This window comes from Lissotriton vulgaris, chromosome 5 (assembly GCF_964263255.1).
Source record: "Lissotriton vulgaris chromosome 5, aLisVul1.2, whole genome shotgun sequence".
Taxonomy (NCBI): Eukaryota; Metazoa; Chordata; class Amphibia; order Caudata; family Salamandridae; genus Lissotriton; species Lissotriton vulgaris.
In genome coordinates, this window is record NC_141693.1 from 369,992,710 (window position 1) to 370,006,141 (window position 13,432).

General features: G+C 48.5%; 1 protein-coding gene across 14 annotated transcripts in view; it reads right to left on the reverse strand.

The window, feature by feature from the left end:
- UBR4 (ubiquitin protein ligase E3 component n-recognin 4) overlaps nt 1–13,432 on the reverse strand; it is a 1,723,360-nt gene that overhangs the window by 227,754 nt on the left and 1,482,174 nt on the right. For all 14 annotated transcript variants that reach the window (XM_086921716.1, XM_086921718.1, XM_086921717.1 and 11 more), the window contains 2 exons: nt 2,673–2,870; nt 1,825–1,905 (listed from right to left, as the gene is read on the reverse strand). In XM_086921716.1, coding sequence (XP_086777842.1) covers nt 1,825–1,905; nt 2,673–2,870 — 279 coding nt within the window. The remainder of the gene's footprint in view (nt 1–1,824; nt 1,906–2,672; nt 2,871–13,432) is intronic.

Here is a 13,432-nt window from a genome sequence, read left to right on the forward strand (position 1 = left end):
ATCCAGTCATGGAATTTGCTCGTACCAGTTGTAGGTTTGTCAGTGAGGAAGAGAATGAGCTGTGTGTCATCGGTAAAAGAAACTATGCGGAGTCAGTGGTTTCTGACGATTGCTGTATGTGGGGGCATGTAAATGTTGAAGAGAATGTGGCAAAGAGAGCGTGGGGCTCAGAGAGGAGCCCTGCGGGACACTGCAGCTGATCTCTGTAGGTTCTGAGGAGAACAGATGGGAGTCGGACTCTCTGGGTTCGGCGGGTTTGGAAGGAGCGGAACCACTCTAATGCTTTGCCACAGATGCCGGCGTTGTGAAGTCTTGTGCAGAGGGTGTGGGCGGAGAAGGTGTGGAAGGTGGCAGAGGTCAAAGAGGATGAGGGCTGCGGTTACGCCTCGGTCGAGGAGAGTGCGGATGCCATCAGTTGCGGAAAGGAGTGCAGTCTCGGTGCTGTGGTTGCTCCTGAAGCCAGACTAGGAGGGGTCCAGGGTGTGGTTTGTTTCAATGAGTTCTGTGAGTTGGGCATTGATGGCCTTCTCATGATTTTGGCTGGTAAAGGGAGCAGACAGATGGGTCTGTAGTTATTGAGGTGCGTCGGGTTGGCTGAGTGTTTCTTCAGCACAGGGTTGATCTCTGCGTGTTTCCAGTCTCCACGGAAGGTGGCAGATTTGATGGAGTAGTTTATAGTTCGGCAGAGTTCGGGGGCGATGGCAGAGCTGGCTCAGTTGAAAATGTGGTGTTGGAAGGGGATCAAGGGGGCTCCAGAGTGGATGGTTTTCATGATCCTTAGGGTGTCGTCAGCAGTGAGGGTGGTCCAGTTGAGCAGGGTCGGCTGATATCTGGAACATTCAGGTGCAGTGGTTGCGGTAGAGGTGGGTCCTCGGTTTTGAAGCGGTCATAGAGATCTATGATCTTGCAGTGGAAAAAGGTGGTGAGGTTGTCGTAAAGTTCTTGGGAGGGGGGTGTCTGTGGCGTTGGTGCAGGATTTGGCAAATTCTTTGTCACAGCAAATGATTTCCACTTGCTCAAACTTCATAATTTAGAACGAATCTTCAGCTATCATCCCACACAGTGCATGAGAAACACTTTAGCCTTACATTGTGCATTATGTAATACCTCTGGCTAGTGCTCCACTGTAGAGCTGTGCTCGGCACTGCACATTAATTCACCTTGGATCATTCCTAAGCTGTGGATTCCTTACATGTGGCTCTATTTTCACCTGAAGAATAGCTCCTCTTCAGCTCTATTCTAACAGTGTAGTGTATATGGCTCCTCCTCGTACTTTACCTATACACTATGATTGTCTTGCATTGGCACCAACTATACATTGAATGGTATCTTCGGCCAATTATCCGCACAATGTGTTGGGCCCCATCTCCCCATTGCTACAGCTTTATACTGCGATTGCTCTATCCACATCATAGCATGGCTTTCCTTTGGTTCTATCCAATGAATCATCATGTTAATTGCAGGTCTAGCCACAATAGACCACACCATCAGCATGGCTGGAAAGGGTCACATTAGTTTCCACCTTATCAAAATCTGAATATTGATTTGTTTTGGTCTGTGGTCTCACTCCAGCCATACAAATTTTTAAATTCCAATCAACGCTTGTGGGCTGTATGTTTAAATACAATTTCCTTTGCCATGCACCACTTTTCATCTGGTTCATGACCTTAGTCTCAAGCCACCATTTCAAGCCACTCCTGGCAAATGGCAATTACCATCATCTCTTGCCCCCAAGTATGGCTAACATGCTCCACACATTCTCAATCCTCGGATCTTTACTCCAATCCATTTCAAATATGCTTTCCCAAATACTGGTATACATACCTCATTAGTTGGGCACCATACCCTCTTATAGACTTCAGCTACTGGTAAATCCAAACTTATAATCTTATTATTTACAAGAAGCTGGGGAAACAAAAGCATGAGGTGAAGTCAGTGTCACACATCGCTAAATACATTAATAACTGGAGAAACCAAAAAATCACTTTGGTTGCCCACAGCACACTGTTTAGTCTTTTAGATGTCACTCTGAAATGAGGAATGTGTAGCTTGTATGGCAGTTATCTAAAATAACACCCTAAATCTAGAATGTGAAACCTGCCTTGAACAACCGCGGCTAGCAGAGTTAACCCTCCCAGGACCACAATAGGACTCCAGCTATACTGTCCAATGTACAGCATGCTACATCTCAAGTTGAACCACCTAGGAAGGAAAAAAATCTAGTGTGGGAGTAAGCCAAACTAGCAAAGACAAATAAAATTAACATAGTACATCTACAATGTTCTCATATTAGCCGTCAATATCTAAAGAGCATTTAACTCCAGAATAATCTGCATAAGGAGCTGAAATGCTACAGGAGCAGGCTAAATGTAGAGACAGAGCTGACCAGGAGACGCAACATAAAATCTTTTAACCTTCTTCATTAGTATTACCTTTAGAGCTGCCACTGCCAAGAATATACATTTACATCTTTATATTTCATGGATATTGCGACATCCAACATTTTAACCTCTTGCGATCAAGTGACCTTTACAAGTTTAATCTACCAGGCTGCATCTCATTTTGGAACCACACTAGAAACGTCTAAAGGCTACACAATACGGCTACACAATACATCAGTCAATACCTGTTTCTCCATGGTACAACTTGGCTTCCTTTTTCACAAAGCTTACCTCCATTCCACTATCATCTTCCAACAATGCCACAAGGTCACAGTCTTGGCAAATTTTGTTTTTAATGTCCCTCATTAAAGGTCCAATTCCAGGCTCATTGCTGCTGTATGGATTTCCAGGCATTCGTCCTTGCAAGAAATCCTCCTGCTGCGGATCCTTTTCTAAAGTTACAAAAAACTCTGTAACTTCATTCTCCTCCTGCAGAAAAGAAAGTAATAGGTTAAGAATTATTAGGAGCATCATATTAAACCCAGACTGCGCTTAAAGAATCGAATATGCTACTTACCAGTATGCATCTGTTCTTGGCATATAGGGCTGCTGACATTCATATCTGTTCATAGATCGCCGCCTAGTGTTGGGTCGTGATAATCGCACATTGTTGTCCTGGAAGAGTCTTCGAAGTATCACGAGATAGGTGGCTCCTCCCCTGGACTACATGGGCATCGACTCCATCCCCAGATTGTTTTTAGCCATTGTGGCAAAGATGGAGTGTAACACGGTGAGTGATGACCATGCTAAGAGTATTTCTGAGTGCTGCAGCCGCTACAGGCGCCGGGGAGGAGGGCGGGCGATATGAATGTCAGCAGCCCTACATGCCAAGAACAGATGCATACTGGTAAGTAGCATATTCAGTTTGAGGCATGTGGGCTGCTGAATTCATATGTGTCCATAGAATACATAGCAGTCCATCCATTAGCGGCGGCCGCCTGTGCCAGCTGCAGCAGTTTGAAAAAGTGTTTTTAGAACAGCCTGTCCTACAGCTGCCTGCTGTTTGGAGTGCACATCTACACAGTAGTGTTTCGTAAATGTGTGTGTGGTAGACCATGTGGCTGCCCTACATATGTCTTCTAAAAGAATATTTCTAAGGAAAGCCATGGAGGCCCTCAACTTTCGGGTGGAGTGGGCCCGTGGGGGGACCGTTAAAGTGCGCTTGGCTTTTTGATAGCAAATTTGAATGCACTTAACGATCCACCTGGCTATACCTGCTTTGGAAATGGGGTTGCCTTTGTGTTGTGGCGAAAAGGCAACAAATAGTTGTTTTGTTTTCCGAAAATCTTTCGCCCTATCAATGTAGTACATTAAGGCCCTTTTGACGTTTAGTGTGTGGAGCATTGTCTCCGCCACTAACTTAGGATTTTGGAAGAACACAGGCAGTTCTATAGTCTGATTGATATGGAACTGTGAAACCACCTTAGGAAGAAACTTAGGGGTAGTGCGAAGCACCACCCTGTTGGAGTGAAGTTGTATGAATGGCTCTTGGATAGTTAGTGCCTGGAGTTCACTAATGCGTCGCAGCGATGTAATTACTATCAGGAAAGCCACTTTCCATGTTAAGAACTGAATCTTGCATGAATGTAGAGGCTCAAAAGGTGGACCCATTAGTCTGGTGAGGACCACATTTAGGTTCCATTCAGGAGCCAGTGGGATCCGGGGAGGAATGACTCGTTTGAGTCCTTCCAGAAAAGCTTTGATGACAGGCACTCTGAAAAGTGAGAGATGCTGCCTGTTTTGCAAATAAGCTGCTATTGCGGACAAATGTATACGAATGAAAGCATAGGCCAGATTGCATTTGTATAGATGTAATAGATAACAAATGATGTTGTGAGTAGATGCGTCTAGTGGGTTGATGTTGTGGTCTGCACAATAAATGACAAACCGCTTCCATTTTGCTGCATAGCATGCTCTGGTGGTGGGCCTCCTTGCCTCTTTTATGATATCCATACAGTCAGCAGGCAAGTTGAGGTAGCCAAATTCTAAGACCTCAGGAGCCAGATCGCCAGGTTGAGCTGTTGCGGATCTGGGTGCTGAATGTCGCCATGGCTCTGCGTCAAAAGCCTGGGTGTGAGGTGCAGCCTTTGATGCGGTACCACGGATAGTTCTAGAAACGTGGTGTACCATGGTTGGCGTGCCCACGTTGGAGCAACCAGGATGAGAGTCATTGAGTGTTGCTTCAGCTTGCGTGCCACCAGCGGTATTAGAGGTGCTGGGGGAAAAGTGTACGCAAATATGCCTGACCAGTTCATCCATATCGCATTGCCCTGCGACTGTGGGTGTGGGAACCTGGCGGCAAAGCTTTGGCATTTGGCGTTTTTCTTTGTGGCGAACAGGTCTATCTCTGGATGAACCCACTGCTGGAAGTACGGGTGGAGTACTGATGGATGTATCTCCCACTCGTGCATTTGGTGGCTGTACCTGCTGAGCAGGTCCGCCATCTGATTGTCTTTGCCTGGGAGGTGTTCCGCCATGAGGAAGATGTTCCTGTGAATGGCCCACTTCCACATGCTCTGAGCCAGATGAGTCAACTGTGGAGAGTGTGTACCTCCCTGCTTTTGAATGCAGTACATGGCCGTCATGTTGTCCGTCCGGATCAACACATCCTTGTTGCACAGATGTACTTTGAATGCTTTCATTGCCATGAAGATAGCCATCAGTTCTATTAGGGTTGATGTGCATCTTCTTTTGCTGCGTTGTCCATAGTCCCTGCACTGTGTAGTGGAGTACATGAGCTCCCCATCCCTGGAGAGATGTGTCGTTGTCAGAATGATCTGTGGCACAGGCTCCTGGAACGGTCGTCCCCTGCAAAGGTTTTGTGGGTTCCACCAATGCAGAGAGTTGTATGAACGACCGGTTACCAACACTAGGTCCTTCAACTGTCTGTGAGCCTGATTCCACTGACGTGCTAAGCACTCCTGAAGCGGACGCATATGTAGTCTCGCGTGCAGGACTATGAAGATGCAGGAGGCCATCATGCCTATCAACTGCATGAACACTCGTGCAGGAAGCGAGTGTTGCGGTCTGAATTTTTGTATCAGCAATTGAATGCCGTTGATCCTCACTGAATTTGGCTGTGCTTTGGCTGCCAGAGTGTCTATTGTCGCGCCCAGATACTGTCGTACGTGGGCGGGCTGAAGGTTGGACTTTGGGTAATTCAGTGAGAATCCCAGATCGTGAAGAAGGTGAATGGTGTGGGACATGTGGGCGGCACACTGCTTGGCCGCCTTTGCTTGGATAAGCCAGTCGCTCAGATAAGGGTAGACGTGAATATTTTGTCTCCGTAGGTGTGCAGCCACTGTCGCCAGGCACTTTGTAAACACCCTGGGTGCCGTCGTCACTCCGAAAGGGAGGACCTTGAATTGGTAATGCTGATTCTGAGTGGTGAATCTGAGGTATTTTCTGTGTGACTGGTGTAGCGGAATATGAAAGTATGCATCCTTCAGATCTAATGTTGCGAGGAAATCTCCGTGACTGAGCAACGGTAGGACCTGCTGCTGTGTTAGCATGTGAAAGTGTTCTGATAGAATGTACTGGTTTAGGGGTCTGAGGTCTAGTATGGGTCTGAGGGAAGAAGTACAGTGAGTACACTCCTGTACCTTTTTCTTCCACAGGCACGAGTTAGATTGCTCCTTTTTGCAGCATGACGAGTACCTCCTGCTGCAATAAGTGCAAATGCTCTGTGGACATAGGACGGTGTCTTGGGGGTATGTTGGGTGGAGTGGATTTTAACTCCAGACAATAACCGTACTGGATAAGCTTCCTGACCTACCCGTCTGTGGTGATGGATTTCCAGACCGGCAGGAACTGTTGTAGTCTCCCCCCGACCGGTGTTGTATGGTCGGGGGGCAGTGACAAGGCATCACTGTTTGTTAGTGGCGGAGGATCTGGAGCTGTTGTTTCCACGACCTCTGCCCTTGGCGCTGTTTCAACGATAGCCACCTCTATTTTGTTTGGTGTATGTGGTTTGCGCGCCACCTTTATTGTACTGTGTTTGCTGGGACAGCTGGCCTCTGGAAACTCTTCTATTGTTTGAGCGACGAAAAGAACCACCCCTGAACTGCTGCGACTGGAGTGCCCCCATAGACTTTTCAGTCTCCGTGTCCTTTTAGATTTTTTCCAAGGTGGTGTCCACCTCTGGGCCAAACAAATGATCAGGGTTTACAGACTGATTTAGAATGGTGGTCTGTATCTCTGGCTTGAACCCGGAGATTCTGAGCCAGGCATGTCGCCTCAACATCACACTTGTGTTAATGGCTCTGGCCGCGGTGTCTGCTGCGTCCAGTGCAACTTGATAGAAGCGTTTGATATGAGCTTCCCTTCCTGTATAAGCATCTCTGCTGCCTCCTTATATTCATCTGGCAAGTGTTGTAACAGGGTCTCAAGTGTATCGTAATGGGCCCTGTCATATCTGGCTAAGAGTGCCTGAGTGTTTGAAATGCGCCAGATATTGGGCGCTTGAGCTGCCACCCTTTTCCCTGATGCTTCTAGCACTTTTGATTCTTTGTCAGGGGAGGAGCATCACCCGTTGTTTGCGAGTTTGCCCTCTTCCGGGCATTGGAAACAACCAGAGAGTCCAACGGCAACTGTCCCTTAAAGTAGGTAGTGTCCCCAGGCGCCGGTTTGTACTTTTTTTCAATTCTGGGGTTTATCACCCTGGCCCTTGTGGGCTCTTTAAATATGTCCCCAGCATGTTTTAAGACACCCTTTAGCATTGGCAGAGTCTTGACAGTTCTCTCTGAGGTGGAAAAGATGTCAAACAGAAAATCCACTTCAATAGGGTCAGCATGGAGCTGGACGTCATGATTTTTGGCTGCCCTTTCAATAAGTGCATTAAACACTGCTGAGTCTTCAGTAGGTGATGTTTTTACAGCATACACATGAGTGTCCGGGGCAGTGAGTGGATCCCCTGGGTCAGCAGCGTCCCCCCAGTGTTCAGTTTGATCTTCTGGATCAGTGTCTACAGGATAGCTGTACTCCTCATCATCACCTTCCCCTGTCTCCACATCCGGGTAAGTGGGCGGAGCAGGAGCAGTGTCTTTGCCATGTGGAGCTAAAGGTTCGACAAGAACGGGTGTTGTAGTGGAATCCTCCTTTTTTAATGGGATTTTATATGACTCCATAGGCTGTTCCGGGGCGATCTTTCATTTGTAAATTGAAAGTCTACCCGTGTCGGCATCGATGAATTGTTCCGACTGCTCTTCAAGCGAGGGTTGTCGATGCTTTGTGACCAGTACCGCAGTTGTGGGCTTCGGCCCCGTGGACACCTTCTTGGACGCTTCGACGGCCATCTTAGGGGCGAAGGCCTTAGGCACCACTTTCGGCGGCAGCGTGAACTGGATGGGCGCCGGCGATTTTTTAGGTTTACTGGCAGGCTTCGGTGGTGCAGTATCCTTTGGTCCGACAGCCGAAGCCTTTTCCATAATTCTTTTCAACGACTCCGACACCTGCTTCGAGAAGGAGGCGGACGGCTGCGTCGACTCGACTGTTTCCTTTGAGCCACCGACAGGCGTGGACTCGAGGTTTGTACCGCTTTTAGCCGTGTCTGGTCGACGCGTAAGATCGAGAACCTTCTGAGCTCAGAGTCCTTTTTCTGTGTCGACGGTCTTCGGCGCCGATCTTTTCGGGTCGACATCCTTGACCAGTTTTTTCGGTGTCTTAGTTTTCGGCTCGACACTCTTTAACGACCTCACCGGGTCGATAACACCTTTATGCTTCGTCGGTGCCGATAGTTCAGATGACTTCGAGCCGACCAAAGCAATACGCACTTTCGGTTTCGATTTTTCCCCTAGTGCTTTTGGTTGCGTAGACACCGAAGCTTTCTCTTTCGGTTTCGATTTTGCAACCCGTGGCTCCTTAGAAGTGTCCGAAGCCGGGCCAGAAGGCGAGGCTGTAGAACCTAGTGTAAGATCTTGGGTAAGGCCATGTGGCGATCCCTCGACCTGAGCCTTATTAAGTGTCTCGGCCCCAGTATTAACGTTCGGGCCTAGCTCTTCGCTTGAGCTATCTTCCATGGCCCCAAGGGCCCCATCGTTGTCTCCTACCTCGTAGATGACGTCTTCAGTATCGACCATTTCAATATCAGCGTCGCAGCTGGAGTCGATCTCCGATGCGGGATCAGACAGGTTCTCTCGAACCTCCCGCTCTGCTTCCTCATCGTCCTCGGCATCGAAGATGTTCACCGGGTCAGGTGCTGTCTGCTGGGCTTCCTTGCGTGCTGCGCGTCGAAGTCGAATTGTCTTCTTGGAGCGGAAATGGGAACAAGCCATACATCTGGCTTCAGCGTGATCTGGCGACAGGCACTTGTTGCACACCGGGTGGACGTCGATGTGAGGATATTTCGAGTTGCACGCGGGACATCTCTTGAACGGGCTCCGTTCCATGATGATTCGTCGATAAAGCCACGCGGCTCCTCTGGATGTCCGGCTCGGGAACTGAGCTGGAACAGAACTGGGCACCGATCGCAAGACAATACCGACGCTATACTAAAGGCCTTTTGGCCAAAAGGAAAGTTTTTTTTATCGATTCCGAACTTGAGTGAACCAATATGCATCCGAACCCAATGGCGGAAAAAAAAACAATCTGGGGATTGAGTCGATGCCCATGCGCACTGTAGTCCAGGGGAGGAGCCACCTATCTCGTGATACTTCGAAGACTCTTCCAGGACAACAATGTGCGATCATCCGGACCCAACACTAGGCGGCGATCTATGCACAGATATGAATTCAGCAGCCCACATGCCTCGAACAAGTTATTTACCTTCATTAACCTCTTCCATGCTCATGACGAGCTCAGCTTGTCATGCAGGACAGTGCTCGTGTGCTCATGACGAGCTGAGCTCGTCATGACCACATCCGTTTTAATTGTTGTCCAGCACAGGAGGGGAATCTTGCAAGCAGCGATGTGGTTAAGGTGGCATTTTCTGGAATTACCACTGGGACCAGAGCAACTGCAGCACTGTCTAGAGGACTTAGAATGAAGAATTATCGATAAGACCGAAGAAGCAGGTAGCAGCATTGTGTAGAGGACTTAGAATGAGGAATTACCAATGGGACCAGAGAAGCAACTAGCAGCACTGTCTAGAGGACTTAAAATGAGGAATTACTGACAGGACTAAAGATACAGATGCAGCAGTGCCTAGAGGACTTAGAATGAGGAATTACAGATGTGACCAGAGAAGTCGCTAGCAGCACTCTCTAGAGGATTAAGAATAAGAAATAACTACTGTGACCACAGACGGGACCAGAAAAGCAGCTAGCAGCATTGCCCAGGTGACTAAGAATGAAGGATTACCACTCTGACCAGAGAAGCAGCTGTAGCACTGCCTAGAGGATGTAGAATGGGGGAGTTACTGATTGGACAAGAGAAGTAGCTAGCAGCACTGTCAAGAGGACAAAGATTGAGGAATTACAACTGGGAACAGAGACACAGCTGCAGCATTGAATAGAGGACTTAAAATGTGGGAATTTCAGAAGGGACCAGAGTGGTATCACTGTCTGGAAGACTTAAAAGGAGGAATTACTGACCGGTCCAGAGTAGCAGCTAGCAGCACTGTCTTGAAGACTTAGAAAGAGGAACTACCGGCGGAACCAGACTAGGAGCAAGGTCTAGAGGACTTAGAAGCACAGGTTTCTTACTTGTGTAGCGATATATCTGTAAGAGACATTAGTTAGTGATAAATTCCTTACCTTAGAATATCCCCTGGCCTCAGACTGGATCCGGAAAGCTTTGCTAGCAGTACCTCTGCGTGGCAGTAGGTGGCTTTGTGCACTCCACATCCGTTGCTAGCGTCGTATGACATCACAGAGACTACTTAGGCGTCACCCATGCGCGCTGACGTCAGTTCTGTACAGGACTCACCGCGCCAGGAATGCAGAGCCATGCATGAAACTGACTACTGGTGCCAAGAAACTAGTGCCCTAAAACGGATGTCCTTAACCCTAACAATCAGATCGCAGAACTGGGCGGATAGGTGGGGCGGTAAGAAATCTATCACTAACTAATGTCTCTTACAGATATATCGTTACACAAGTAGTAACTTGTGCATCTGAAACAGACACGTTCGTGATAGATTCCTTACCTTAGAATAGATACCCCAGCAATACCAACCACTGGGGTGGGTCTGCGAACAAGATTACATCAGAAAGTCACGGAGCATAGAACGACCAAAGAAGCCGTCCCTCCGGTGTTGACTGTCAAGGCAGTAGTGCTTGGTAAATATGTGCAGCGAGGCCCACGTAGCTGCCTGACAAATGTCAGGTAAGGGAATGCGGCGTCCCAAGGCAGTAGCGGCTGCCGTTGCCCTGGTGGTCTGGGCACGCATTCCCAAAGGAGGCTCCTTCTTACAAAGGAGTAACATGTTTTGATGCACAGAACGACCCACCGGGAGATGGTCCGCTTGTGCACAGCCCGACCTTTTTTGGCGCACACGTATCCAACAAAGAGCTGGTCAGCCACCCAGAATTGTTGTGTACGCTGCAGACAGAATGCGAGCGCCCATTTTGGGTCCAGACGGTGGAGCCTCTCCTCCTCCCTTGAGGGATGTGGAGGCGGAAAGAAGCTGGGCAGTGATGGTCTGCCCGATGTGGAAGGGCGTAACAACCTTTGGCAAGAAAGAAGGGCGGGTCCTTAAAACCATCTTGTTTTGATGAACAGAAAGGAAAGGAGGTTTGGAAGAAAGAGCCTGGAGCTCACTAACTTTTCTGGCAGAGGTGATCGCAACCAGGAAAGCAGTCTATAAGTTGAGAAGACGAAAAGGACAGGTGTGAAGCGGCTCAAAGGGAGCGCACATCAAATAAGTCAACACAAGATTCAAGTCCCACTGAGGCATTATAAACGGAACTGGAGGGAACGTGTGTGTAATGCCTTTCAGGAAATGGATAACAAACGGGGACTTAAAAAGAGAAGGCTGATCAGGAAGCCATAGAAAGGAAGAGATTTTTATTTATTTTTATTTTATTTTTAGAGTTTTATATAGTGCGGACAAGACCCTTGGGTATCAGAGCGCTTAACAGTTACATTATGAACATTTGTGAAACAGTGCGAATATCTGTATATAATTTCTGTACATGAATTTTCTTACCAGTTTCAATAAAATGAGTAGCATTACTATATACAAATTTCTGTACATGACATGAATTTCTTAGCCTTGCCACAAAATGCTATATATAATATTCCTGTGTATGCACTTCTTATTCGTTTTAGTAAACGTAATATTTCTTTACACATGATTCTGAGTGGTTCCTGATTAACGTTGGTTTATTAGTCTTAACGATTAAAGAATCGTCTGGCCCTATGGTAGGAACTTGCTCATTAGGAAGCTCTTCGCTTCCTTCTTCAATGTGGCTGTGTTTGGAATTTTTCTAATGCTTGGAGGGAGTGAGTACCAGATTCTGGGGGCTGCTCTGGAGAAAGCTCTGTCGTATGTCTTCTTCTTCCGAAAGATGGGGGGTTTCAGCAGCATATCTCTGGCGCTCCTGGCTGGTCTGCTTCCTCCTGAAAGCTCTATTTTCTGAGCAAGGTACCTTGGAGTTCTGTGGTGGAGCGCTTTGTGTGTAGTGCATGCCATTTTAAATTGAATTCTGGCTTTGTACGGTAACCAGTTTAATGCTTTCAGGTGAGGGGAGATAAGGTCGTGTTTTATGGAACCAGTGATGAGTCGTGCTGCTGCATTTAGACATGCTTTTAGAGGGGCGGTTGAGATTTTTGGGATACCTGCTTTACCTTTTTAGTGGAGGGACGCCTGACTGCCAAAATAACATCACAGACTTCAGGAGGAAGATCTAAATCTGTCAACTGTCGTAGCTCAATCTCCACGCATGAAGGTGGAGACTGGACAGGTTCGGGTGAAGGACCGACCCCTGCTGCTGAGACAGAAGATCCACCTGAAGAGGCAGACGGATCGGGGGATCGATCGCCATGCTGAGTAGCTCGGGATAACAGTATCTTCGTGCCCAATCAGGAGCCACAAGGATGACTTGGGCCCGGTCGCGCCTGATCTTCCTCAGCACTCTGGGCAGAAGTGGTATAGGCGAAAAGGCGTACAACAGACCGCAACTCCTCTCACGACGAAAAGCGTCATCGAACAAGTGCCGTCTTGGAAATTCCAACGTGCAGAACTAATGACATTGTGCGTTCTCTTCGGTGGTGAATAGATCTACTCAAGGCTCTCCCCATCGCTGAAAGAGACCTTGCGCCACCTCCGAGTTCAGACGCCATTCGTAATCCATCAAGCACCGGCGGCTGAGTTTGTCCGCCTTGGCGTTCAGGGAACCTGCCAGGTGTTGAAACGCCAAGGTAATGCCTTGACGTTCCAGCCATGTCCAGAGGCGCAGAGCCTCCTGGCATAGGGTTCAGGAACCCACCCCGCCCTGTTGGTTGCAATACCACATGGCGGTGGTGTTGTCCTTGAACACCAGCACCACACTTCCCTGGACAGAGGGAAAGAATGCCTTCAGTGCAAGACGGATCGCCCGCAGCTCCAAAATGTTGATATGGAGCCGGGACTCCGCCGGAGACCAGATGCCTCTAATCTTCACCTCTCCCAAGTGGCCGCCCCATCCCAGGAGGGAAGCATCCGTCACCACTGTGTGCTCCAATTGCGATTTGTGAGCCACCACTGCAATTATCGTGCAGTGCCCTCCGAGATCTGGACGTGATCGGACTGGTTGCCCTGATGCTGCGCCCACTGGAACTTCAGGTCCCAGTGCGGAGCCCGCATATGCCATCTGGCATGTGTTACCAGCAGGATGCAGGAGGCCATCACGCCCAGGATCCGGAGGGTCATCCTGACAAACCCGGGAAAGAGGCAGAAAGATCGGAATCATAGCTTGAATAACCCGGACTCGCTGCTCGGGAGGATAAACCCGAAACAGCATCGAATCCAGAACCGCTTTGATGAAGGGGAGCTTCCGAGAGGGACTCGGTGGGACTTCGGCACGTTGATGGAGAACCCCAGCAGGTGCAGGAGGTCGGCCGTAGTCTGAAGG